Source organism: Molossus molossus, unplaced genomic scaffold (genome assembly GCF_014108415.1).
Source record: "Molossus molossus isolate mMolMol1 unplaced genomic scaffold, mMolMol1.p scaffold_m16_p_17, whole genome shotgun sequence".
Taxonomy (NCBI): Eukaryota; Metazoa; Chordata; class Mammalia; order Chiroptera; family Molossidae; genus Molossus; species Molossus molossus.
In genome coordinates this window covers 8,535,315-8,560,726 of record NW_023425352.1, presented here as the reverse complement: position 1 = coordinate 8,560,726, position 25,412 = coordinate 8,535,315, and the positions used below count along the sequence as shown (strand labels likewise).

The 25,412-nt window shown below is 38.5% G+C and overlaps 1 protein-coding gene across 3 annotated transcripts in view; it reads right to left on the bottom strand.

The window, feature by feature from the left end:
• LOC118632305 (minichromosome maintenance complex binding protein) overlaps positions 1-25,412 on the bottom strand; it is a 34,919-nt gene that overhangs the window by 6,250 nt on the left and 3,257 nt on the right. For 2 of the 3 annotated variants that reach the window (XM_036265304.1, XM_036265306.1), the window contains exons 2-13: positions 18,908-18,993; positions 17,044-17,184; positions 16,892-16,933; positions 15,214-15,315; positions 11,897-12,041; positions 8,638-8,789; positions 5,831-5,931; positions 5,204-5,382; positions 4,307-4,430; positions 3,255-3,372; positions 1,876-2,041; positions 637-770 (exon numbers count right to left, since the gene is read on the bottom strand). In XM_036265304.1, coding sequence (XP_036121197.1) covers positions 637-770; positions 1,876-2,041; positions 3,255-3,372; positions 4,307-4,430; positions 5,204-5,382; positions 5,831-5,931; positions 8,638-8,789; positions 11,897-12,041; positions 15,214-15,315; positions 16,892-16,933; positions 17,044-17,184; positions 18,908-18,993 — 1,490 coding nt within the window. The remainder of the gene's footprint in view (positions 1-636; positions 771-1,875; positions 2,042-3,254; positions 3,373-4,306; positions 4,431-5,203; positions 5,383-5,830; positions 5,932-8,637; positions 8,790-11,896; positions 12,042-15,213; positions 15,316-16,891; positions 16,934-17,043; positions 17,185-18,907; positions 18,994-25,412) is intronic. The other variant, XM_036265305.1, reaches the window with a different exon arrangement.

Below are 25,412 nucleotides of genomic sequence, written 5' to 3'. Positions count from 1 at the left end.
GTAGCCAGCCTCCAAAAAATAGCTAACTAAAATGTTTTAGATGTTTCCTTAATCATGGAATATGTATTCTATATCTTAATCACACTTTCCCACCAAAAACTTACCAGTGGGCCATTTTATCATTCACAGGTAGTTTTCTTATAAATCGTATTATACAGAGAAACTCGATGCCTTTTAAACAGCATTATTTCTCATCATTAAAAGCTCTGTCAGTCACTCTGATGATTTACCAGAGCATTTCACCATAAACCATAAAAATAATGATCAGATGGATTAGAAACACTTTAAGAGAAACTCTAAAATATTTCTCACATAAGATTGGCAGAAAACAATGGGACAGAGGCAGCAAGAACAAAGGTTTGGATGTTAATCAGGCAAGTTACTGACAGCTTCTACTTTTTATGCCTAGATGTGGGAGTTAACTGCCTCCAACAGCTTTCTTTGCTTGTCTTGCAATTTGCTGATACCTGGTTCTTTGTAGATTTAAGGTTTTCATCCCAAAGCAGAAACAAAACAATTCCCTTATTAATAATCAGCAGTTACAAATTTGAAACAAGTTTAACTTAGTAGTAAGCAGTAGCCAAGAGACAAAACAGAAATATAAGTATCCCTCCATTAAAAAATGACTCATCATACTGGTAGGAGTGATCTCCCCTCTGAAGTAATCAAAACATTAATATTGCAGGGGAATTCCATCTGGTGGTAACTGAAATCATAATCCACCTTCTGCCAAGTTATTAGGTTGCTCAGGGCTGTCACATTATGAACACCTAGAAAAGCAAGAAAATAATTTTTTAGTCATTTGACTTTAATCACCTAAACAAATTAGTTTTACTGACACTGATTATAAGATATAACTGCTTTAAAACAGTATATGAGGTACTGTCCAATTTACTAAGCTAAGTGTTCATTAGGTAATAAGCTTCCCACATTGTATTTGTCAAGCTGGATAAATGTTATTTCTGGGGTCAAGACTCCCCAAAATCTAATATCTAGCATCTGGTATGCAATTAGTCAAATAAAAGATTCCCAATTAAGTATGACTTTTTTTTTTTAATCCTCACCCAATATTTTTCCATTGATTTTCAGACAGAGCGGGAGGGAGGGAAAGGGAGGGAGGGAGGGGGGTAGAAAAAGGGAGAAGGGGGGAGAGAGAGACTTTGATTACCTCCTGCAGGACCCCAGCAGGGCTGGAGATGGAACTGCAACTAAGGTATGTGCCCTTGACCAGAATTGAACCAGCAACTCATTGGCTCTAACCGATGAGCCAAACTGGCCAGGGCAAGTATGATTAGTTTCTATGTGATATGCTCAAGAGGGCTAAAATAATATGGTAGAACTAAAATTATATTTATCCATAGGGATAAGGTTATTGAGTTTTACTGATCTGCTACCCACTTTTGTCATATGTGTACCCCATTTTTAATTTTACCTTTTCCTTTTGAACTTCTCGCCAGCATAGTGTCTTAATTCTCATTTGAGCACAAAGCTATCTGCTGTCTTGTAATTTTATAATATTCCATAATAGGTTAGTTCAAAACCATCTGATCTACAAAACTCTTTTTTCAGATTCTTTGAAATAAAATTTTTAAAATTTCATATTGGGTGGTAAAAAGTATTTTATCACATCTTTTTTACTTTTTTTTTTCAGCCTTAAAAACTACTCATTACTTACTTGTTCTATCATTGTACTATTTTCATAAAATTGATGTACACAATTTTAATATATGCTTTATATTCATATGGCAAGCCTTTATCTTAAATATTTCTAAAATGTGAATTTGTCTTTGTTTACAGTTATTCTTTTAAGAAGTCATTACCAAATCTGGCTTTAATGGGAGGGTAGAAATGGAAGGGAAACATCCATGTGCATACCTGGGGCATCCAGCTGGCCTTGCTCCAAGAGAGTCTCATCGATTACAAGAGAAGTGTTGCTGGGTAGCTGGAGGAGCCCACTGACCAAGCGATTGGCTGTATAGTCTTTGTGGGGAATGAATTTCAAATGGTTCATGTTCTCTATAGTCATCTGTAGACGAAAAGACTGTAAAGAGAAAATTTTATAATGAGCAAGAAACTAAGTTTCCTGTTTTAAGAAAACACATTTGGGGTTAAACACTGTGTTGTATATGTAAAGATCTTACCAATTCCTAAGCAAGCAGTCTCATGGTTTCTTGGGCTTTTAAGCAAAAATAATATCTATATCTTAAATCAGAGTTTCACTGACTATGAGCTGCTTCATTCTCAACTGTCTGGTTCAATATTCTTGATTCTTATTTTGCCAGTGAACCAGAAACAAATACCCAGCTTAAGTTTTTTTAAAAAAACCACAGGTAATAAGACAGAAAATAAAGTGTTTACTTATCAAGATGGGGAGAGAAAAGCCTAATTTTTTCTATGCTCCCTGAATTTAAATCATATTCATTCACAGACTATACTTCAGAGTCTTGAACAAATTGTTCCATGAAAACCAAGGAGCAGAGGACACTGGTTAGGTGCTATAGGTCTCATTCCTCACTCCATCTGGGCTGCATGCTGCCTCCTTAGCCAGTCTTAACAGTAAGATATCTGTAAAACCCCTCTGCACCTCCTCATACCAGCTCCTGGAGCCCACACTCCCAGTGCCCTCTGTACCTGGTATATACTCCAATCTGCTCTTCTAGTTCTCTAGCCTAAACAGCAGTGTTACGGTCAGGGTGGATATTGGGGGTGTGGGAGAAGGGTGCTGAGGAAGAGATAAGGCCTATTTTCAAAATGAAAAGGATTTATGTATCTTGGCATGGTTGAGGTAAAAGAAAATAGGGGAGGGAGGCCACATTCTAGACACAAGCAAACCACCTCTAAAGAAGAGTCAGTGGAAACAAAAGATGGCTATGAGCAGGGTCCAGCTCCCCACAGCAGGTTACTCATACTCAATCTGTTGTGAAAACTACACAAGATACTAAAGAGGCCAAGTGTTCAGATGCACACAAAGGATACCAAATACGCAAGCAGACTGGCATCAACTGAAACTACAATTTTGAGATAGTAACTGTAATTGGGTTCATTGTTACATTTACAGAAATTTCTGCTAAGACAACAAAAGTGAAATGTTTAGGGGTGAGCACATTTTAAATTATGGAGCTTGGCAGGCTTTGTTCCCTTGTAACGAACATATATTAAAATCTCAAAGTTAAATACGTGGGTTGAATAAAAGACATTTAGATGGATTTTTCAAGTGTGCTCAGATTGATAATACATATTTATATAGATCTTACTGCTGGAACAAGATGTTGAATAATTCGATATAAGTGTTCTGTGAAGGTACTATTCCGTGGGCAACCACTCAAGTTAACTGTAAATTTTCCTAATGGAAGAACATCTCTTCTTGTATACCTAGAAAAAAAAAGATATCAACCAATAAGATACTCAGGTAATTTTCCATCAAAAAGCAAACATGGGAAAATTAGCTTAATAGTATCAATAAAATAAGATTACTCTGATCAGTTATTTTATTTATAAGAATAACAGCAGCCCAGCCAGTGTAGCTCAGTAAATTGAGCATTGTCCCATAGACTGAGAAGTCCCAGTTCGATTTCCAGGTTGGGGCCCAAATCCCCAGTGTGGGGCATGCAGGAGGCAGCCACTCGATGTTTCTATCTCTCTCTCCCTCTCCCTCCTCTAAAATCAATAAAGAAAAAAAAAAAAAAGAATTATGGTGGGATAATGTTTAATAGATATTAAATGCTAAGAGCCAGATATGGATCTGTGTTTAGAGTATAACCGAGATCTACATAGAAATATATATATACGTCAACAACAATAAAACAATGACATGAATGTGTACTAAAATGCGTCAACTGAGATGGTGTCTGAGTGGTAAGTTAACAGATGATTTCTATCTTCTTTATGCTCTTGGGACTTACTGAAGACACACACATTACTTTTGAAATCAGTGACGTGAAAGCAAGGGGTGCTCACATCCACACATAAGTTAGATGTGCACATGACAGACCTCACTGACTATTAAACAAAGAACCTTGGGATGTATAAACAGAATTCAGAATGCAAAAAGGATAAAATAGTTAATTTTACTCATCAGCCAAGTCCTTTATCTGATTTCAGTTCTTAAATTTAAAGAGACCATTGAAATGCTCAGTGTAAAACAGAAAAGGTAGAAAATGGACTTTGTCTTTGATTTGGTCTAACACTTGTTACACTGAACAAATAAAAACCACTTGATGATGAAAACCTCAGAAACCTTCCTACTCTTTCCCCCTTTGAACAAAGCACCAACTCCCTTAATTTCCACCAGGAATATAGCACTTACACGGTAGAGATGAGGTGTAATATAAGATATTCAGCAGCCAAACTATCTCCCAAAAGAGCATGTGTGAGGAACCCCAGCAGTTCTGCTCTGACTGGAGACAATTCAGACATGAAGCTTGAAACAACTGGAGAAGGAAGGGAGAGCAGATTCAGAATAAACACACCAGTTCCTCTCAAGAATCTTAGATTAAAAAGATAATTCTGTGGAACAAAAAACACTACAAGTCAGCAGATGACTAGTAAAGACTCATCAAGATTGGTCAGTAAGTGGTGCCAATCTTCAAAATAAGACAGTCTGTGCCTTGGCCTGTTTGGCTCAGCGGTTAGAGCATCGCCTGCAAACTAGAGAGACCCAGGTTCGGTTCCCGCTAAGGGCACGTACCTTGGTTGCAGTTTGTCCCCAGCCCAGTTGGGGTCGTGTGGGTGGCAACCACTCGATGTGTCTCTCTCACACTGATGTTTCTCTCTCCCTCCCGCTCTATCTGAAGATGCAAAAATGTCCTCGGGTGAGGATAAAAAAAAAAAATTAAAAAAAAAAAGTTTGTGTTCTTTTAGCCCCCCCCCCCCCCCCCCCCTTAACGAAGCTGATTCACTTAAAGAATAATGCAGGTTCAATTCCGGTCAACGGCATGCACCTCAGTTGCGGTTCAGTCCTTCACCCTGGTAGGGGTCATGTGGAAGGCAACCAATCGATGTTTCTCTCTCTCCCTCCCTCACACTCTATCTGAAGATTAATGGAAAAATATCCTCAGGTGAGTATTAAAGAAATAAAAGAGTAACGGGACAAGAAACAGTGATTATTCTGATGAATGAGGACCTCTATCGTAAGAACACATAACAGGCAGCTCCCGACACATACTGGGGACAACAGCCTGGGTCATGAGGCTTTAGCACTTACACTTACAGGTTTTGCTCTCCTCTTTGTTAAGGCAAGCCGGCAATAGGGGATTGATGTGCTGTAACTTCTGGGCTAAAACCACATGAATTCTCGGCACTAATGAAGCAGGAGGACTGTGCACTCTCTGTTCTTCCGCTGTGTCTGTGCATTCCATCGGATCCAAGAGTGAAGAGGCGTCCCTGTGGAGAGGGAGATGCTTCAATTCAGATACGTCAGTTTCAGAGATGTAAAAATAATGGCCATCTCTGGAAAAAATGAGAATTTAAGCCAAGAACAGTTCTACCTGTACATCTCCTTAAAAAACAGAAAATGGCTCTTCATTCATTACCTCATAGATTTCAGGCAGGATGGATATTATGATATAACGTATTAATTCCATTCTTCAAGAAGAGTAATGTTTGCACTCAGTATGCTATCACTGCACTAAATGGGGTAAGTATACTTCTTAGGTTATTTCACAACACAGATACTCTTTCTTGAGTTATCAGCTGGGACATCAAATGTCACAGAAGGTCTCAAAAACCTGGGTCTTTTTCTCAAAAGCCACTATATATTATTCAGTATGTGGAAAATTCATTCATCTCTATCCTGCTAATTGTTATCCAAAAAAAGAACAAAAAGACTCACCTTTCATCATTATTCACTATACTCAGCACAGGATCCACAGAGAGTATGCCATATAGCTCAAAAACATCATTTACTTTGAAACAATCCCAGTCTTCATAGACCTAACAAGAGATCACATGACATCATGTTGTTAGGACGAAATAACACCAAAAAAAAAGCATAAAATACTAGTCTTAAAGTAATGTAATAATAACATCATAGTATTTTAGATCAGGAAATAAACCTTAAAGCAACTCCTTTGTCATAAACTGAGACCAAGAGGGGTAAAGTGCTTGCCTGAAGTCATTCTTCCAGTTAGCAAGTAAGTTAAACAACGGAAACGCAGGACCCCTAACTCCTAAACCAAGGTCTGTTTTCAAAATAGCACATGACTTCGGAAAGGCTTTTCCCAAAGGATGATGGTAAACTAAAACGAGAGACATGCATTATCTCAAAATCTATTACCCATATCAAGAGAAGGAAGAAAAACCCAGGATTATTAACTTTGGACTCATTCACAAACCATGCAATGTTAAAAGGATTAACACGAAATTTAAGACTGGCCAGGAGGTTTTCCACTATTACAAGCCTTCAAAGTTGTATGTCCTGATGGTCTTTACTAACTGTCAAGCCTCCTACTGGTGAAACACAATTAAGTACAGCAGGAAAACTAATGCAATTCTGGTCCTTGTGTTACATAAAGTATCATTAAAATTAAAACCACAACAAACAAAAATGGAAATTCTTAATCATTTCTGAAATGTGTATCACTTATCAGGATTAAAAAAATGAAAAGATAAGAAAACAAACCATTAACATTTTTTTCCTTCTATTTTAAATACAAATGAGAAATGGATTTTGGTAAGAGAAAGAAGAATGGTAAAAGTAAAGTACAGAATAGAAAGTTAGAAATAACACAGGAAAGAAACAGAGACAAATTAAACTACAGTTCCACTGCTGTGACTGAAATATTCTTTAACAAAGCTATGGCAGCCTGGCTGGTGTGGCTCAGTAGTTGAGGTGTCAACCCGTGCACCAAGAGGTCGCCAGTTCACCCTGGCCAGTTTGGCTCAGCGGTTAGAGTGTTGGCCCATGGACCAATGAGTTGTGGGTTCGATTCTGGTCAAGGGCACACCTCGATTGCAATTCATCCCCTTCCCTGGCTGGAGTCACACGGGAGGCAAATAGTCGATGTGTCCCTCTCAAGTCAATGTTTCTCTCTCTCTCCCCTCCCAAGTCAATGTTTCTCTCCCTCTCCCCTCCCAAGTCAATGTTTCTCTCCCTCTCCCCTCCCAAGTCAATGTTTCTCTTCCCCCACCCCCTAACTTTCACTGTATCTGATGATAAACAGAAAAACATCCTCAGGCCCTGGCCAGTTTGGCTCAGCGGTTAGAGCGTCGGCCTGCGGACTAGAGAGTCCTGGGTTCGGTTCCCACTAAGGGCACATACCTCGGTTGCAGTTTGTCCCCGGCCCTGGTTGGGGTCATGTGGGTGGCAACCAATAGATGTGTCTCTCTTCCTCCCTCTCTCCCTCCTGCTCTATCTAAAGATAAATGCAAAAATGTCCTCGGGTGAGGATAAAAAACAAAAAACATCCTCAGGTGAAGATTAAAAAAAAAAAGAAGTCACTGGTTCAATTTACAGTCAGGACACATGTCCAGGTTGTGGGCCCAATCCCCAGTGATGGGCATGCAGGAGGCAGCCAATCAGTGTTCTCTCTCATTGATGTTTTTCTCTCTCTCTCTCTCTAAAAATAAAAAATAAATGCTATGGCAGACAGAAAAATGGACCTCCCAAAGACATCCACATCCTAATCCCTGAAATCTGTGAATATGTTATTTCATAAGCAAAAGTGACTTGCATAGCCCTGGTTGGTTTGGCTCAGTGGTTAGGGTGTCGACCCTTAGATTGATGGGTTGTGGGTTTGATTCCTAGTCAAGGGCATGTACCTGGGTTGCAGGTTCAATCCCTGGCCCCAGTCAGGGTTATGCAGAAGGCAACCAATCTGTGTCTTTCGCTCGTTCTCTCTCCCTTCCTTCCATCCTATCTGAAAAATAATAACCAATGAAAAAATATCCTTGGGTGAGAATTAACAAACAAACCAAAAATGACTTGTATAAATTAAGGACCTTGAGATAGAAATTATCCTGGATTACCTGGGTAGACCTAATCTAATCATACAGGCCTTTAAAGTTGGAGATTATTTCCTACCTACAGTCAGAGGGAGATGTGACTATAAAAAAAAAAAAAAAAAAAGGGTCAGAGAGATGCATTGTTGCTGGCTATGAAGATGGAGAAAGGGGCCACAAACCAAGGAAAGTGGGCACCTCTACAAATAGTAAAAAACAAAAAAACCAACAAATAAACAAAAGCACATTCTCCCCTAGAGCCTTCATAAAGAAATGCAGCCCTGCTGACGCCTTGATTTTACCCCAGGAAGATCCATGTCAGCAGACCTCTGACCTGAAGACTAGTAAGAGGACACATTTTTGTTCTTTAAAAAAATTTTTTTTTCTTTATTGATTTTAGAGAGAGAGGGAGACAGAAACATCGATGAGAGAGAACATCAACTGGCTGCCTCCTGCATGCCCCCACACTGGGGATTTGGCCCACAACCTGGGCATGTGCCCTGACTAGGAACTGAACTGGTGACTCTTGGTGCACTGAGCCACACTGGCTGGGCATATTTTTGTTCTTTTAAGCCACTAAGTTTGTGGTGATTTATTACAACAGCAATAGGAAACTACCACAAATGCTAAGAGTTTTCCATTTTAATTTCTGAGACACAGAACACATCTGTATCGATGTCAGGTCTGTGAAAGGTTTACCTTCACAAGGCATGCAGGGCCCTTCTCTCCTGGCAGTGGAAAGTTCAGGTCAAAAGGAGAAGAGAGGTTCAGGGAGTTCAGTTGTTGTCCAGTAGAAGCTTCAGTTTCTAGACGTTTTGGCTCGCCACACCACTGAAGACCACCAACACCCCCTAAATTCAAAAGACAGCATTGTACTTAAGTCAATTTCTAAGGACTTCTGGAGATGAACCTTCCTAAGAAGCCTTTCAAATTTAATTAAATGATGCTTCTGAGCTCAAAAACATGTTACATTTTTTAAGGAAATAACACATACTAGCAAAGCCCTTTGACTTATAAAGAGGACAAAGATTATTATAATCTGGAAAATTTTATTATTATTATTTTTATCCTCACCCGAGGACATTTTCCCATTTATCTTTAGACAGATTAGGAGGGAGGGAAAGAGGGAGAGGGAGAAGGAGAAGGAGAGGGAGAGAGAGAGAAACATCAATGCGAGAAAGACATATAGACCGGTTGCCTCCTGCACAATCCCCACCAGGCCAGGGACAAACTGCAACCAAGGTACGTGCCCTTGGCTGGAATCAAACCCAGGTCTAATTGGTCCACTGGCCAGGGCTGGAAATTATATTTTTACTTATCCTCACTCGAGGATATTTTTTCATTTATCTTCAGGTAGAGCAAGAGGGAGGGAGGGAGAGAGGGAGGAAGAGAGAGAGAGAGAAACATCGATGTGAGAGGGACATCAAATGGTTGCCATAACCCCAACCGGGGCCAGGAATGAACCACACCGAGGTACGTGCCCTTAGCCAGAATCAAACCCGGGACTCCCTGGTCCGCAGGCCAATGCTCTAACCACTGAGCCAAACTGGCCAAGGCTGATCTGAAAATTTTAATCATTGTTTCTCCTACAATAAAATGGCAAGAAATTCCCATCAAATTTCTGGTGTAAATACTTTTGAAAGTTATTATTTAATATGGTTTCTTTGACATCTCTGACCTAAGGAGTAGATGGTCTACAGACAACAGAACCACTGTGGCAGAACATACCATTTTCTACTTTGTAAGCAGAATAAAACCACACAGCAATAAATTCACTTACCAAATATTTATTAACATCCACTATGCACCACAAATCAGACTAGTGGTTGGGGATACAAAGATGACTAAAAGAGAGCCTACAGCCCTGAACTCGTCAGTTTAGGGCTGATAACTAATCAGAATCAATATACAGCCTATCATACCACAGTACATTGCTCAGCAATAAAAAGAAATAAACTGTTGACACACAAAACAACTTGGAGGGACCTCAACAGAATTTTGCTGAATGAAAAATGTCAATCCATAAAGTTTACATACTGCAAGATTCCATTTATATAACATTCTTGAAATGATAAAATTACAGAGATGAAGAATAGATTCGTGGTTATCAGGGGTTAAGCACTTGGGGGGGGGGGCAGAGGAAGGAGAAAGGTGGCAATGCTTATAAAAGGGCAAAATGAGAAAACCAAGTAATGAATTGTTCCGTACCTTGACTGTAGTAGTGGGCACATTAATCTACATGGGATGAAATTGCAAGAACTAAACATACACACACAAACAGGTACATGTAAAAAAATGTGAATTCTGAACAAGGCCAATGGATTGTATCAATGTCCACTTCTTGGTTATCATATTCTATTATAATTACACAAGATGTTACCATTGGGGGAAACTGGATCAAGGGTATACCCGATCTCTCTGTATTATTTCTCACAACTGCATGTGAATCCATACTTACCTAAGAAAAGGTTTAAAAATATTTATAGCCTGAAAGATTGCCTGGAAACCAACAAGTTAAACTTTACATAAATAATGTACTCAAATAGAAAATTAAGAGCCCAGCAGTATGACATTCAAACAATAGGGGCAAGAAATAAAATCAACTCCTTAAGTGATAAGAAAGAATTCCCAAGACCTGGATTTTATCATTTATTGTTATGATATACCATTAATTTCAATAAACATTTGGTGTAGGTAAAGAAAAAGAATACCACATTTATATATATTTACTGTAAAATATCCCAAGTTTAGAGACATTAAATATTCCTTAGCATTAAGGAACTACAGTAATATGAATTTATAAAGTAGACTAATATATGGTTAAATGAAATTCATTAGTTATTCTTTGCTTATCACTGACTTATATTTGCCCTCTCAGTGCTATCTTACAGAGACTAATTAACTAATTTGTTTTACCTCATCTCCCTTTAACTTGCCCTCTAATTAAAGGCACTAAAGAGAAATAACTGAACATAAAAGGAGATAAGGACAAATTTATCCACCTGCCATAATAAGGAAATTCACTTTGCATAAAAACTGTTATTGGTGAAATCAATAACAATATATACAAGTTCTAAAATTCTCTTGTGCTCTTAGAAAATTTCAACATTTAGTTTCCTTGTTTTAATCAGAATTAGTTGTTTAAAAAAATAGGCCTCTACCAACATATATAAATAGAACAGAACTGTGATTGATTATTCTAAGTGTTATCTTCTTTAAAGTTTAGGAATAAGTAATGTAGGGTATCACAATTTCCTGTTTTTTTCCTGACATTTTTTGTCTTACTAAATTATACAAAAGCACCACTATTCCAAAAGAAAATAAGAATGTTTTCAGATATAAATAAATAATTTTTAGGATAAATCACTATGTTTCCATATTACTTGAGCTGAGATAGAAATGAATATAGAGAGAAAAGGCCTTTTCAGCTAACCACTTGAGACGCTTAAAAAAACTGACAGCAGCCCTGGCAGGTTTGGCTCAGTGGTCAGAGCGTCAGCCTGCAGAACAAAGAGTCACAGGTTCGATTCTGGTCAAGGGCATGTACCTCAGTTGTGGTATGATCCCCAGCCCTGGTTGGGGTCATGTGAGAGGTAACTAATCGATGTGCTTCTCTCACATCGGTATTTCTCTCTCTCTTTCTTCCTTCCTCCGTCCCTCCCTCCCACTCTATCTGAAGATAATGGAAAAACATCCTCATGCGAAGGTTTAAAAGTCAAACAAACAAACCCTGACAGCAGAGCAGCCATCTCTCACTATGTGATGCCTACTTGCAGAGTCTGACCAGAATACTGTAAAAATTCTCAAAACTGTCTATAATTCTGATAATCATGAAAGCAGGTTGTCAAATTATTGCCAGTTCGTAAATCTAGAGCTATACTATAAAATAATTCATTCTGAAAACAACTCTAATGAGAGACAGCAGAAGTCTAAAGAAAGCCTGTTAGCAATACACTACCTGTTTGTCTGGCACCCGCATGCTGGTCTTTCTGTTTATTAGGCTGTAGGTCCATATCTTCATCATCTTCATAACTCCTCTTGTGACGACTGGGAGTATAAGATGTTGAAGGACTGACTCGAGCTTGGTTTGCATTAACATAGGCGTTGAATAAAAGGTTAAGAAAAGACTACCATGTACTGAGGAATATCCTAAGTTATGCTAATTATATGGCTAATAAAAGATTACTAATTTGGTTAGAATAAAAATGTATTTTTAAAAAAAGGCTAGACTTCCAGGTTTGGTCATGAGAGGCTAATAGCTTAATCTATGTCCCCTACTGCTGCATAAAAAACTGTAAAACTGGACAAAAGACATGAAGCAACAATTTTCAATCAGAAAACAGGGAGCATAAGGTTATGATCCTCGAACAAAGAGTAATAAACCGGGTGAACTCCACTTTATCCCCAACTCCCTCTTGGGGGCATTTTCTAAATTGCAACAAAAGAGAAGGAGAGGCCCAGCTCTTGCTGGGTAGAGAAAACACAGCACATAGTTCAGGGCTCCTGAAGCAACTAGACTTTGTAGACTGGTACTAGAGAGGAAGGAGTTTCCCCTGTAGAAGACAGAAGAGGACCTAGAAAACTGTGCAGATTCCATTTGGGTCTTTGGCTGAATACAAAACAGTAGATACACAAGGTAAGACTCCTTGCGTCCTAGCAGGGAACAGCTGCTGATTGGCTAGGAGCTAAATGGAGGTTCTAGAAGTTGTATAACACTTCGAACTGGACCCTGCTGACCATCCCAGGCACTTAGGTGAGACCCAGAAATAGTACATCATATTAGTAAGAACTATGTCCCATACAGCAAGGGCTACTCCAAACCCACCTTAACAAATCCCCAAACAAAGCCTTCACAAGGATAAAGTGATCCATTTAAGTCACCTGCTGGTAGAAAAAATTGCAACATTTCTGAATATAAAACCAAACTTAGAAGGCTGTATATAAGCATACAATGATGTATTATTAATTATGTAGAAAGAAGCAGGAAAAGATGACCTATAACCAGGATTAAAAATAGTCAATAGCCCTAGCTTGTGTAGCTCAGCTGGTTAAGCAGCATCCCATACACAGAGAGGTCACCAGGTTCAATTTCTGGTCAGGGCACATGCCAGGGTTGTGAGTTCAATCCCCAGTAGGGGGCATGCAGGAGACAGTCAATCTATGTTTCTCTCCTATCAACGTTTCTTTTTCTCTCCCTCCCCTTTCCTCTCACTCTAAAATCAATAAACTATTTTTTAAAAACCACCCAGAAAGCTTTAAAAACAAATAAAAATAAAATATCTGAGCCCTGGCTGGTTTAGCTCAGCGGTTAGAGCATCAGCCCGCAGACCAGAGAGCCAGGTTCAGTTCCTGTTAAGGGCTCGTATCTCGGTTGCACTTTGTCCCCAGCCCCAGTTGGAGTCGTGTGGGTGGCAACCACTCAATGTGCCTCTCTCACATCAATGTTTCTCTCTCTCTCTCTTCCTCCCTATCTCCCTCCCGCTCTAAAGATAAATGCAAAAAACTGTCCTTGGGTTCGGAGTAAAAAAAAAAATCTGGCGTCGGCCACGGGTCCAGAGAGACCCAGGTTTGGGGTTCCCACTAAGGGCGTGTACCTTGGTTGCCAGTTTGTCCCCGGCCCTGGATGGGTCATGCGGGTGGCAACCACTCAATGTGTCCTTTTCACGTCAATGTTTCTCTCTCTCTCTCTTCCTTTCTCTCCCTCCCACTCTGTCTGAACAAAAAATGGAAAAATGTCCTTGGGTGAGGATAAAAAAATAAGTAAATAAATCTGAAATGAAAAAACAAAAACAAAAAACGGTCTTAGTCACCTGGAGGACAATAACAAGTAGTCTAACAATCAGGTGACTGGAGTCCCAGAAAACAAGACAATGATAAGAGACTGGGACAGAAAAATATCTGAAGACATAAAAGTTGAAATCTTCTGAGAAAATGTCAACTCACAAATCCAAAAGCTCAAAAAACCCAGCAAGATGAGCACAAAAACCCACACCTAGAAACATCGTAGTCAAACTGCTGAAAACCAGACAGAAGCAGCGGAGGAAAATCAAAGTCATTACATACAGGGGAACAATGATAATATGATGGCTAACCTCTCATCGAAAAGCAATGGACTATAGTGGTTATTATTCCAGAAGCCAATGGAATAATACCATTAAAGTGTTGGAGAAAATACCTGTTAATCAAGAATTCTACATCCACCTTTAGTTCACCTCTGAACTAAAGAGATTTTTTTAATCTTCACCCGAGTACATGCTTAGAGAGAGAAAGGGGTGGGGAGAGAAACACTGATGTGAAAAAGAAGTATCATACTCATCCCAACAGGGGATCAAACCCACAACTTGGGTATGTGCCCTCAGTGGAAATCAAACCTGAGACTCTTGGGTACACGGGACAGCGCTCTAACTGAGCCACACTGGCCAGGGCTAAACTAAAGAGATTTTTGACTTAAACCACAGCTGAGAGAATTCATTACCTATATACTTTTAAAAAAACGGTAAAATGATTCCAGATAAAAAACAAAGAGAGCTGGAAATGGTATGTACACAAATATAAAAATATATGTAATGTAATTTTCTTATTTCTTAATTTATGTAGAAGACAACTGATTGTTCAAAGCAAAAATGATAATATATTGTGGGCTCTCTAATAAGTACAAATAAATGTATGTCAACAGTACAAAGAATGCACAAAAAATTAAATAAGAAAATAAGAAGACGAAGATGTTTCCATAATCTTCTCTCAAAAAATCCAACATATTGTTTTCCCTTAAGAAAATTAGAAGTAGTTGTAATTTTAAACATTTTAACTTATCATGGTACTCTCTTTTTCAATATATTTACATCTACCTTAACCTTTTTAGCAGTATTTCAGTATAGAAATGTACCACAATTTTATAATTTCTCAGTGATAAATAGATTATTTTACAAGTTTTTTGTTTTTTTCCAGGTAGCTTCACTAAGTTTATAAAAACTCAAAATCTAAGTTATGGTCCTTTCAATTAAGAAAATAATTAGGAGCCTGGCCAGTGTGACTCAGTGATTGAGTGTCAATCCATGCACTGGGTCAGGGCACATGCCCAGGTTGTGGGACCGATCCCCAGTGGGGGGGCATGCAGGAAGTGGCCAATCAACGTTCTCTCTCATTGATGTTTCTATCTCTCTCTCTCCCTCTCCCTTCCTCTCTCTCTAAAATCAATAAAGGGAAAAAAACAACAACTAAAAATAAAACAATCAGGAACCATTTACTATATAAGAAAGTTCAGATAAAGGATATTTCTTTTACCCACACAGATTCCCCAGGCACTGGAACACAATAGAAAGTCTGTCTTTCCAAAGTGGTAGTTCGTGGAGAGTTTAAATCAACTTCTTGTTGGGGCTATGACATACACAAAGAAGTATTTTTAAGAGTTGATTAAGAAAAACACAAAAAATTTTAAATTAGCAACCACATTTTCATGTTACTTATAAAACCATAGTAAATATTTCATATTGAGTTAACTGAATTAACAAGCAGCTACTAAGTCCAAAGTATCATTGTTTAAAAAGAGAAAATCAACATAATCAATATACTACACCTTCCCGCAAATCTATAATAAACCACCCCACATCACAAAAATAATCCTTTTAATAAATAGGGTGCTTTATTTTTTTCAAAGACAAAGCACACGGTAATCCCACTGTTCTTTCAAAGGAAATATATCAGAATCAGTCTATACAAAAGAAATTAAATGACAGAGTCATTACAAGGTAGCTCTGAGGCAAGATCCAAGACTCAGCTATTAGTCCCTAGAAAAAGCATCTTCGCTATTTCATATATGCTTAGAAAGTGTTAAGAGGTAAAAGGACCCAACATGTAATATTTAAAAATTACTTTAATAAACATATAATTTTATAGTGTAAAAAAGATCCTCTTAAAAGTAAATAAGATGTATATTACATTTTATAGGAAAAGAAAAGAGGACCCAAAAGCCATCAGGTTTAAACCTGAGATAATACGGAGAAGCTGGGTTTTCTGTTTCTTTAAGTCCCTTTTTCCTGGTATGGTGCTTTCACATATGATTGTTTAGCCACATGGTACAAACTGTCTTTGCCTTTGGTAGTGTCACAGATGGACACTCACGTCTATTTTATTTTCCTATTTTCAAATGCTGAGATGACTGAGCTACAGTGATACTATATTACTGTGTATCGGAAAAAATTGTGTATTCAAGTATTAGCCTAATATAATATGCTAAGCCCTAAGTTAATCATCCACTTTCTTTTAAATTTTTTTTCTTTGATTTTTAGAGAGAGAGGAAGGAAGAGGGAGAGAGAGATAAACATCAATGAGAGAGAACATCGATTGGCCGCCTCCTGCATGCCCCCACTGGGGATTGGGCCCACAACCTGGGCATATGCCCTGACCGGGAATCAAACCAGTGACCTCTTGGTGTGTGGGTCAACACTCAACCACTGTGCCACACTGACCAGGCCCACTTTCATTTTCAAAGAATTTATCATAACCTGTAAATTTTTAACCAAGTACACAGATATTGGGACAAGAAATAAATTAGTTTTGTTATTTATAATATTCCAACTTCTAAGAGATTTTTAGAAGACCGAAAATATAAGAGAAAAAAATAAAGGCAAAAGCATTTCACATGACTTCTTAGAACTTATTTATACACAAGATAAATTTAAGATCAACCAAAAGTAAGTAATAAATTCTCTGCTTAGGTAAAAATTCTTATTAAAAATGCTTTATAGAGCCCAGCCAGTGTTGCTCAGTGGTTGAGCATCAACCCATGCACCAAGAGGTTGCCAAGTTGTGGGCCCCATCCCCAGTGGGGGGCTAGTAGGAGATGGCTATCGTTGATGTTCCTATTTTTCCCTCTCCCTTCCTCTTTCTCTAAATGAATAAAGAAAAATAAACTATTTTTTAAAAATGTTTTATAGATCTTAAAAATACATACCCCACATTCTGCTACATCTCTGTATTTTCCAAAATGAAGAACCTATGATCCAAACAAAGGATAACCATATTATAGCAGTACATTTAATTCATAACTACCATAAAAAACATTAATTATAAACAGCAAGTTCCATGATAAAAAGCCATACATACACGTGCTTTTGTGTTTCGGTTCACCGTTTCATAAACTCCCATGTAAAACTCAGGGTCGAACATATCCTGAATCATGCAACGAAACTTCACAAAACTGTTAGGTTTCAAATAATGAAGGGGAACTTCATTCAATGATGGTACCTTAAGGGAAAATGAACATGCCAATAAAGGAGTCTGTCTACAAAACGTTAAGCTCATACACACACACACAGACTTAATATCCAGACCCAAACTGCAACATAGGCACAAAAATCAGCCCCATTAGGAAGCCAATACTCTCTCCATAGTCAACATAATATAACTGCTGGACAAAAGTACTTCTGGGTTCTTCCAAGTTTGTTTAATGACCTTAGATTACAATGTAAAAAAAAAAAATGCTTTTCCTTCTGAACACTTTTCAAGTAGCGGAAAGGCATTTACTTTGCTTTACTGAGATCAACTAGTACATGCTGACCTGGCCAGTGTGGCTCAGTTGGTTGGAGCATTGTCATCCCATATACAAAAGGGTTTTAGGTTCAATTCCCAGTCAGGACACATACCCAGGTTGCAGGTTCGATACCCAGCCCTGGTTGGGGTGGTTTAGGAGGCAACAAATCAATGTGTCTGTCTCTCCCTCTCTCCCTCTCTCCCTTCCACTCTCTAAAATATCAATGGAATATATCCTTGAGTAAGGATTAACAACAAAAAAAGAAAACAAATAAAAACACAATTTAAAAAAAAGACTAGTACATGCCAATTCTTTTTTTTTGTTGTTTTGTTAATCCTCACTTAAGGATATTTTCCCACGGATTTTCAGAGAAAGAGTAAGGGAGGAAGGAAGGGAAGGGTGGTGGGAGGGGGGAAGAGAAGGAGGGGGGAGGGAGAGGGAGAGAGAAATATCAGTGTGAGATATACATACACATCGATTGGTTGCCTCCCGAATGACCCCAATCAGAGCTAGAGCCAGAGATCAAACCTGCCACCCAGGTATGTGCTCTTGACTGGAATCAAACCCACAACCCTTTGGTCCGAAGGTCAAGCTACACTCTAACTGCTGAGCCAAACCAACTAGGTCTATGCCAGTTCTTTTTGTTTTATTTATTTATTTGTTTTTTAAATCCTCACTGGAGAATATTTTTCCATTGTTTTTAGATAAAGTAGAAGGGAGGGAGGCAGAAACATCCATGTGAGAGAGACACATCGACTGATTGCCTCCCACAGGACCCCGATCAAGGCAGGGGATTGAACCACAATTGAGGTACATGCCCTTGACCAGAATAGAACCTGCGACTCTTTGGTCTGTGGGCAACGCTCTACCCACTGAGCCAAACCAGCCAGGGCATGCCAATTCTTTTTAAATGAGTAATAATCAAAGTTCTCACAACTACCAATTTTTTGTCTTAGAAAGTAACACAGTCAGTTACTGCCACCTAGAGGCACCAATACAGAAATATTTAATTGCTTGAATTTAAACTTAAGTTGTAGAAGAGACCAAAATCTTTTTTTGTTGTTGTTAATTCTCATCTGAGGATACTTTTCCATTGATTTTCAGACAGAGTAGTAGGGAGGGAGGGAGGGAGGGACAGACAGACAGACAGAAACATGGATTGGCTGCCTCCCGAATAACCTCAACCAGGGCTGAGGAGCAAACCTGCAACCCAGGAATTAAACCCACAATTCTTCAGTTTGTGGGCCAATGCTCTAACGGCTGGGCAAATCAAGCCAGGACCCAAAAGCTTTTAATACATATGTACTTACAGCAGTTAAGGCAGAAGGTGGTACACATTAATTTATACATTTTTAAATTATATGTGGATTACAACTCTACTGAGAGAAACTGGAAGTCAGCCCAACCTTCTCCCCCAATAAAGAGCAATAAACTTACCCATTTAGGAGCATTATTTTCCTTCAGCTTTTCCTTAAAATATTCAATTACTTTCTTCTCCCAGTCAGGATTAACTCCATTTTGGGCTAAAAGAGAAATATACTTTTCAAAGGTCAAGCTACACTATATAACAATAGACTGTTCGGGTGAGTGATATATTCATGAAGCGCGTGCGCGCGCACACATACACACACACACACGACACAAAGTTGCACACAGGTAGTCTGGCTGCTACACACCAGTACATGACACCTGCATGTTCTCAGGAGCCAATGACTGGCTGAGAAAACTCACAGAATGAGGGGGGCACCCAGACAAAGCAGCACCTCAAGTGCCCTTTGTATAGTGCAAAGATCTCTGAAAACATTTCTCTACAGACTGTTTTATCTTTCCAACTACTCTGAAACGAAGAACAGAGGTTGTTGTTGTTTTTAATTTTGGAATAAATTTTCCAAAAAGTTGTTGCATGACTAGTACAAAAAAAACCTGTATCTTTGCTCCATTTGCATTACACTTGCTCATTCTCATGTATACTTTTCTGACCCATTTGAGATTAAGTTATACACATCAGATATTTTTAACTTTAAGTATTTCAATGTGTTTTTTAACAATAGATTAAGTCACATGACCGCAATACTAGTTATCAACCTCAGGAAGTTAAAAACTGATACAATACTTTTTATTTAATCGAGTATCTATATTCCAATTTGTCATTTGACCCAAAACTACCCTTTGGTGCATTTCCCCCCTTCAGTACAGGACCCTGCCTAGCATCACATACTACTTTTGGCTATCATGTATCTTTAATCTGGACCAGTTCCTCAATCTTTATGTTTTATGACATTCATATTTAAGAATATAGGCCCTTAAAAATAGAATGCTCCTCATTTTGGTTTTGTCGGATGTTTCCTTATGATTAATTGCAGTTATGTGTTATCAGTCATACTACATAAGTGATGTTGTGTCCTTGTAATGGTATCATCTAGAGACAAGATGTCCATCTTACCCTTAGGGATAATGTTAAATTTGATAACCCAGTCAAAGAAGTTTTGCTTCTCCATTGTATAGTCACAACTAATAAGTAACCTGTAGGAAACACTTCAAGACCATGTAAATAATTTTCATGAAACTTGCCCCACCCCTACATCTAGATTTAGCATCCATTGATGATTTTTGCAATGATGACTGTGCAATGATGACAAAGGTCTTTTTAATGTCATGTTAAAGATAAGAACACCAAGCCTTTGAAAAATGAGGAGAACTGGCCAAGATCAAAGAGTGAATTATCTAAAATCAGGAATATCTATTTTGGGGAACTAGAACCACCAAACCACATAGCTGGCCAATACTAACACCATTTATATTGAAAATCCTGCTAACACACGCCTCAACAGGGCTTCCAAACACTTTTACTTAACTTACCAAAGGCTAGTTCTAAAAAAAAAGGGGGGAGGTCGGGCTCCTTAGGTGATTCTGATGTGCAATGAGGGTTAAATCTACTAGTAAATTGGTCCTAAAAGGATGGTTCCCTGACCACTAGCATTAGCATCACCTGCATAATTAAAAATGCAAAATTTTCAGCCCATCCCACACCTACTGAATCAGAAACTCTGGAGAACCACTGTTGTACTAAACTAAATGAGTGCCAACACATACTTATTGAATTGGATTAAAAAAAAAAGAATGGGTATTTTTGCTTCTAGTCAAAATGGATGTCTAAAGAAAAGACTTATATATGCAGCCATGACTGCCATACTGACCCTATGATGCGTGAATATGCCACATAACAGGTGATGAAGCTTCATCAAAGAGTGGCTGAAAATGGCAAGTGACTTCTAAGTAACTTACATGTATACAAATACCCTTCTTAGTAAAGGCCAGCTTACAACTATCTGGTACTGCTCTGGCTGGTTTGGCTCAGCAGTTAGAGTGTCGGCCTGCGGTCCAGAGAGACCTGGATTCCGTTCCCGCTAAGGGCATGTACCTTAGTTGCAGTTTGTCCCAAGCCCTGGATGGGTCGTGTGAGAGGCAGCCACTCGATGTGTCCCTTTCACGTCAATGTTTCTCTCTCTCTCTTCCCCACTCTATCTGAACAAAAAATGGAAAAATGTCCTTGGGTGAGTATAAAAAAACAAAAAAACAAAAACAAATATCCAGTACTGCTGGACAATTAAAGGACTGCTTTAGACAACCCCTTCCTCCACCAAAATTCAAGCACGCAAAATGACTGTCCATTACTTATTAAGCCTATTGTGTGCCCAGCACTCTGCTAGGTTCTACAAGCACATTTTAAGCAAAGATAAGCTATGGGGTAGATAGAATAACAATCAACAGCAAAGAAAAAAAACGAATGCAGGTCAAAGAATCTCAGAGAGGGCTTCTGATGGAGGTGGTATTGAACTGGGTCTTGAAAGAGAAGTAGAAATAAAACATGCTGAGACACAGGGGACTGACATACTCTAGATCAGCGATTTTCAACCAGTGTGCCACAAGAATTTTTAAAACATGCAATACCTAACTATTTAGTCAGGAGTACTGACCTCTTTTCTCTTAGACTGTCAAATAAAAAAAAATTACAATAGCCAACACAACAATAGCCGTGAATAAATGAAATTATACCTATTTTTTTTGTCAGATCAGCAAAAAAATATATTTTAGTAATTAGTTTATGTGTGCCATGAGTTGAAAAAGGTTGGAAGTCACTGCTCTAGATGTAGAGCAAGGACAAGGATGAGCACCAGATAGTCGAGTTCCTGGAGCACTAAGTGCCTGGTAGCTGCATGTGGCCATCCCAGAAGAAAACAGAGTAAGAGGCAGATTCCTGTAGCGCAGTTTTTAACTACGTATTTGGCTGTAATTGACCCCGACACACTGGCCCACTCATGAATTCTATTGCTGAGACATGTATTCTTGATTTAAGTAGGACCAAGCTCAGTCATTTGCAACCAAGAGTTCTGCTTAGCACACACATACTACTCCATCATATTTCCTTTGGCCATAATAATTCTTGGCCATCTGAATTTCAGCACCAATGCACATAATTGTACTCTAGTTTAAAGGGTCAGGGGAACTGAGGTACTTATTCTGTGTATTCTGTATGTCTTGTCAGACATATGTAGAGCAAATACTTTCTCATAATCTGTAGTTTTCTTAACATTCTTAATGGTGTCTTTTGACGAGATTTTCATTTTGATGAAGTCCAATTTATCAGTTTTTTCCTTTAATGGTCACTAGCCTCAAGGACATGAAGATAGTCTCCTTTTTCTTTTTTTTTATCCTCACCTGAGGACATTTTTCCATATTTTTGTTCAGATAGAGTGGGAGGGAGAGAGCAGAAGAGAGAGAGAAATATTGATGTGAAAGGGACACATTGAGTGGCTGCCTCTCACACGACCCATCCAGGGCTGGGGACAAACTGCAACTGAGGTACATGCCCTTGGTGGGAACCGAACCCGGGTCTCTCTGGACCGCAGGCCAACGCTCTAACCGCTGAGCAAAACTGGCCAGGGCTGTTTTTTATTTTTCATATTTAAGTCTGTAATCTATATCATTTTTTCCCAAAAAGATTAATTTGTTCCAGCATTATTTAAAAAACTTTCTAGCCCTAAACTGCTTTCACACTTTCATCAATCAACTCACTGGGAAAAAAAAAGTAAAAAAGCCCTGGCCGGTTTGGCTCAGCGGTTGGAGCATCGGCCTGCAGACCATGGAGTCCCGGTTCAGTTCCCGCTAGGCCCTAGCGGCTAGGGGCACGTACCACAAAAAAAAAAAAAAAAAGTAAAAATCAACTCACTGTATTTATATTAGTCTATTTCTAGGTTCTCTATTATGTTACACTGATCTATTTGTCTATCCTTATAACAATATCACACTGTCTGAATCACTATAGTCTGATAGTGTTAAAATCAGGTAGTTAGGTTCTTTAAGTTGTTTTATTCTAATCTTCAACATTTCTACATAAGTTTGAGAACCAACTTGTTAATGTCTATGTGAGGTCTGCTGAAATTTTTATTAGGGTTGTGTTGAGTCTACAGGTTAATCTGAATAGAACTGATATTTTAACAATACTGAGTCTTCCAATCTATGAACTCTCCCATGAGAGAAAGCATAAAGAAGCCTACACATGGATCTTCTAGACTCCATCAGTGTCTTTTCTGAGCGAGGTATCCTCACTATGCTGCTGTAATAAATCTTAGCCATGTGTACAACGATACACTGAATCACATAAGTCCTAGTGAATTTCTAAGGCCAGAGGTGTATCAATAATTTATTTATTTTGACTGCTAAGCAGTATTCCACTATAAGGTGAACCATAATTTGCTTTCCATTTACCTATTGAAGGATATTTAGATTGTCTCCAGGTTTTGGTAATTATGAACAACTATAAACACGTACATATGGGTTTCTGTGTGAACATAAGCCTTCATTTTTCTGGCAAAAACCTAGAACAGGACAGTTGAGTATACGAAAAATGTGTGATAACTTTATGATTCTGGCTGTTTTCCAGAGTGACTGTACCATTTTGCATTTTCACCAGCAATGTATAAGAATCCAGCTATTTGTATCCTTGCCAGCACTTGGTATTGTCACTATTTTATTTTTCAATTGTAGTTGTTCTAGTAAGTGTGTAATAGCTCATCATGGTTTAAATCTGTCTAACAATACTGAACTGGTAAAGTGTCTATTTAAACATTTTGTTCCTTTTTAACTGGGTTAATTATCATTGTTTTCTTTATATAATCTGTAATCAAGTTCTTTATGAGATACACGATTTTCAAAAAATATTCTCCCAGTTTACAGCTTGTCTTTTCATTCTCCTAATAAATCTTTGTCAGAACAGAATTTTTAAATTTTGATAATGCCCAATTTATCAAATTTTTGTTTTACACACCGTCTTTGGTGTATACATAAGAACTCACTGTGAAACCCTGGGTCTCATGATACAGGGTTTCTTTTTGGGGTAATTTAAATGATAGCCGTGATGGATGCACAACACTGCGAATATATTTAAAAAAACAAAACAATGAATTCTACATTTTAAAACGGTGAATATTATGTTACAGTTATAAGTGGTTACCTCAGTATGGGAAGAGCAAATTTTTTACCCTTCATTTAATACATTGTTTTCTGTAACCATGTCTAGTTATTATTTAATGAGTTAAAAATTCATATCTACAGCCCTGGCCAGTGTACCTCAGTGGTTAGAGCGTCGGCCCAAGCACTGAAGAGTCTTGAGTTCAATTGCCAATCAAGGGCACGTTGCAGGCTTCATCCCTGGCCCTAGTCATGGAATGTGCAAGAGGCAACCAATCGATGTGTCTCTCTAACATCGATGTTTCTCTCTCTCTCTGCTCCTACAACTCTCTCCAAAAAGAAGAAAGAAAAAAAATCAATGGAAAAAATATCCTTGGATGAGGATGAACAACAAAATTTCTAATATACATATTTATGCTTTTTGCCACAGATGCCCAATCCACTCTTCTCTAAGAACTTTGCCCCTTTGTTGAGGTGTGGGCCTCAACAGTCATGACTGCCTACATAACGTAACTGTGCTCTGGCCATAGCTGACAAGTGTAGGAGTGGACTCCTGACTCCATGAAGGGCCAATCAGTTTCTCTAACCCTGGAATTTCCGATTAAATAGAAGGTGCTAACTAGCGTGGGTTGAAAATAAGGACAAGTGAATTTGGGAGCTGTGTGGAACAGAGATGAAGTTGCTTAGATTGCTGCTGGCTTTCCAGTCCCTGATCCACTCAGTAGTAGTCTCTTTGGATACCAAGCCACCCTCCCTGCCTTTGGGTTCTATAGTTTTATAACAAATTCCTTTTTTTCAGTGGCCTACCAAGGGTGGGATAGTAGGAGAAATCCAAGGTGGGCACAGACAAAAGGGGGTGAATTGTCTGTTAAAAATCATGGTAACACCCTGGCCGGTTTGGCTCAGCAGTTGGAGCGTCGGCCTGCAGACCAGAGAGTCCTGGGATTGGTTCCCACTAGGGGCACGTACCAAAAGAAAAAAAAAAAGAATCACGGTAACAATAAAAAAGCATACCAACTTTTAGTCATTTTTCTTACTGCTTTAAATTCTCTAAAATACTAGAAAACACTCCCTCCTGCCCTCCTCCATACATCACTGCTTTTTCTGGATGAGACATTCTAGTTCTAGTTCTATTAGATACAACCTAAGTACCTTGAATATAACCAAAAATAATGATCTTGACCCAATCAAGAATTTGAAGAGAAAACAGTAAGAGAAGTCATAGTTGACAAGTATTCCTACTAGTGAAATAAACAATGGTTATTAATTCAAGTTTTTAATCAGTTCAAGTGAAGAAAATTTCTTTTAAATAAAAATGATTAAAAGAAAAAAACTGTACAAAACTTTCTTTTTTAAAGATTCCTGCCTTTGCTTAAGGAAAGCAATTTGGTATGGGTCACCAAATGAGCAATCATTGGGGTACTGACTCATTAGAATTATGCACATAATAAAGCTCTATAGAAATCTGCTG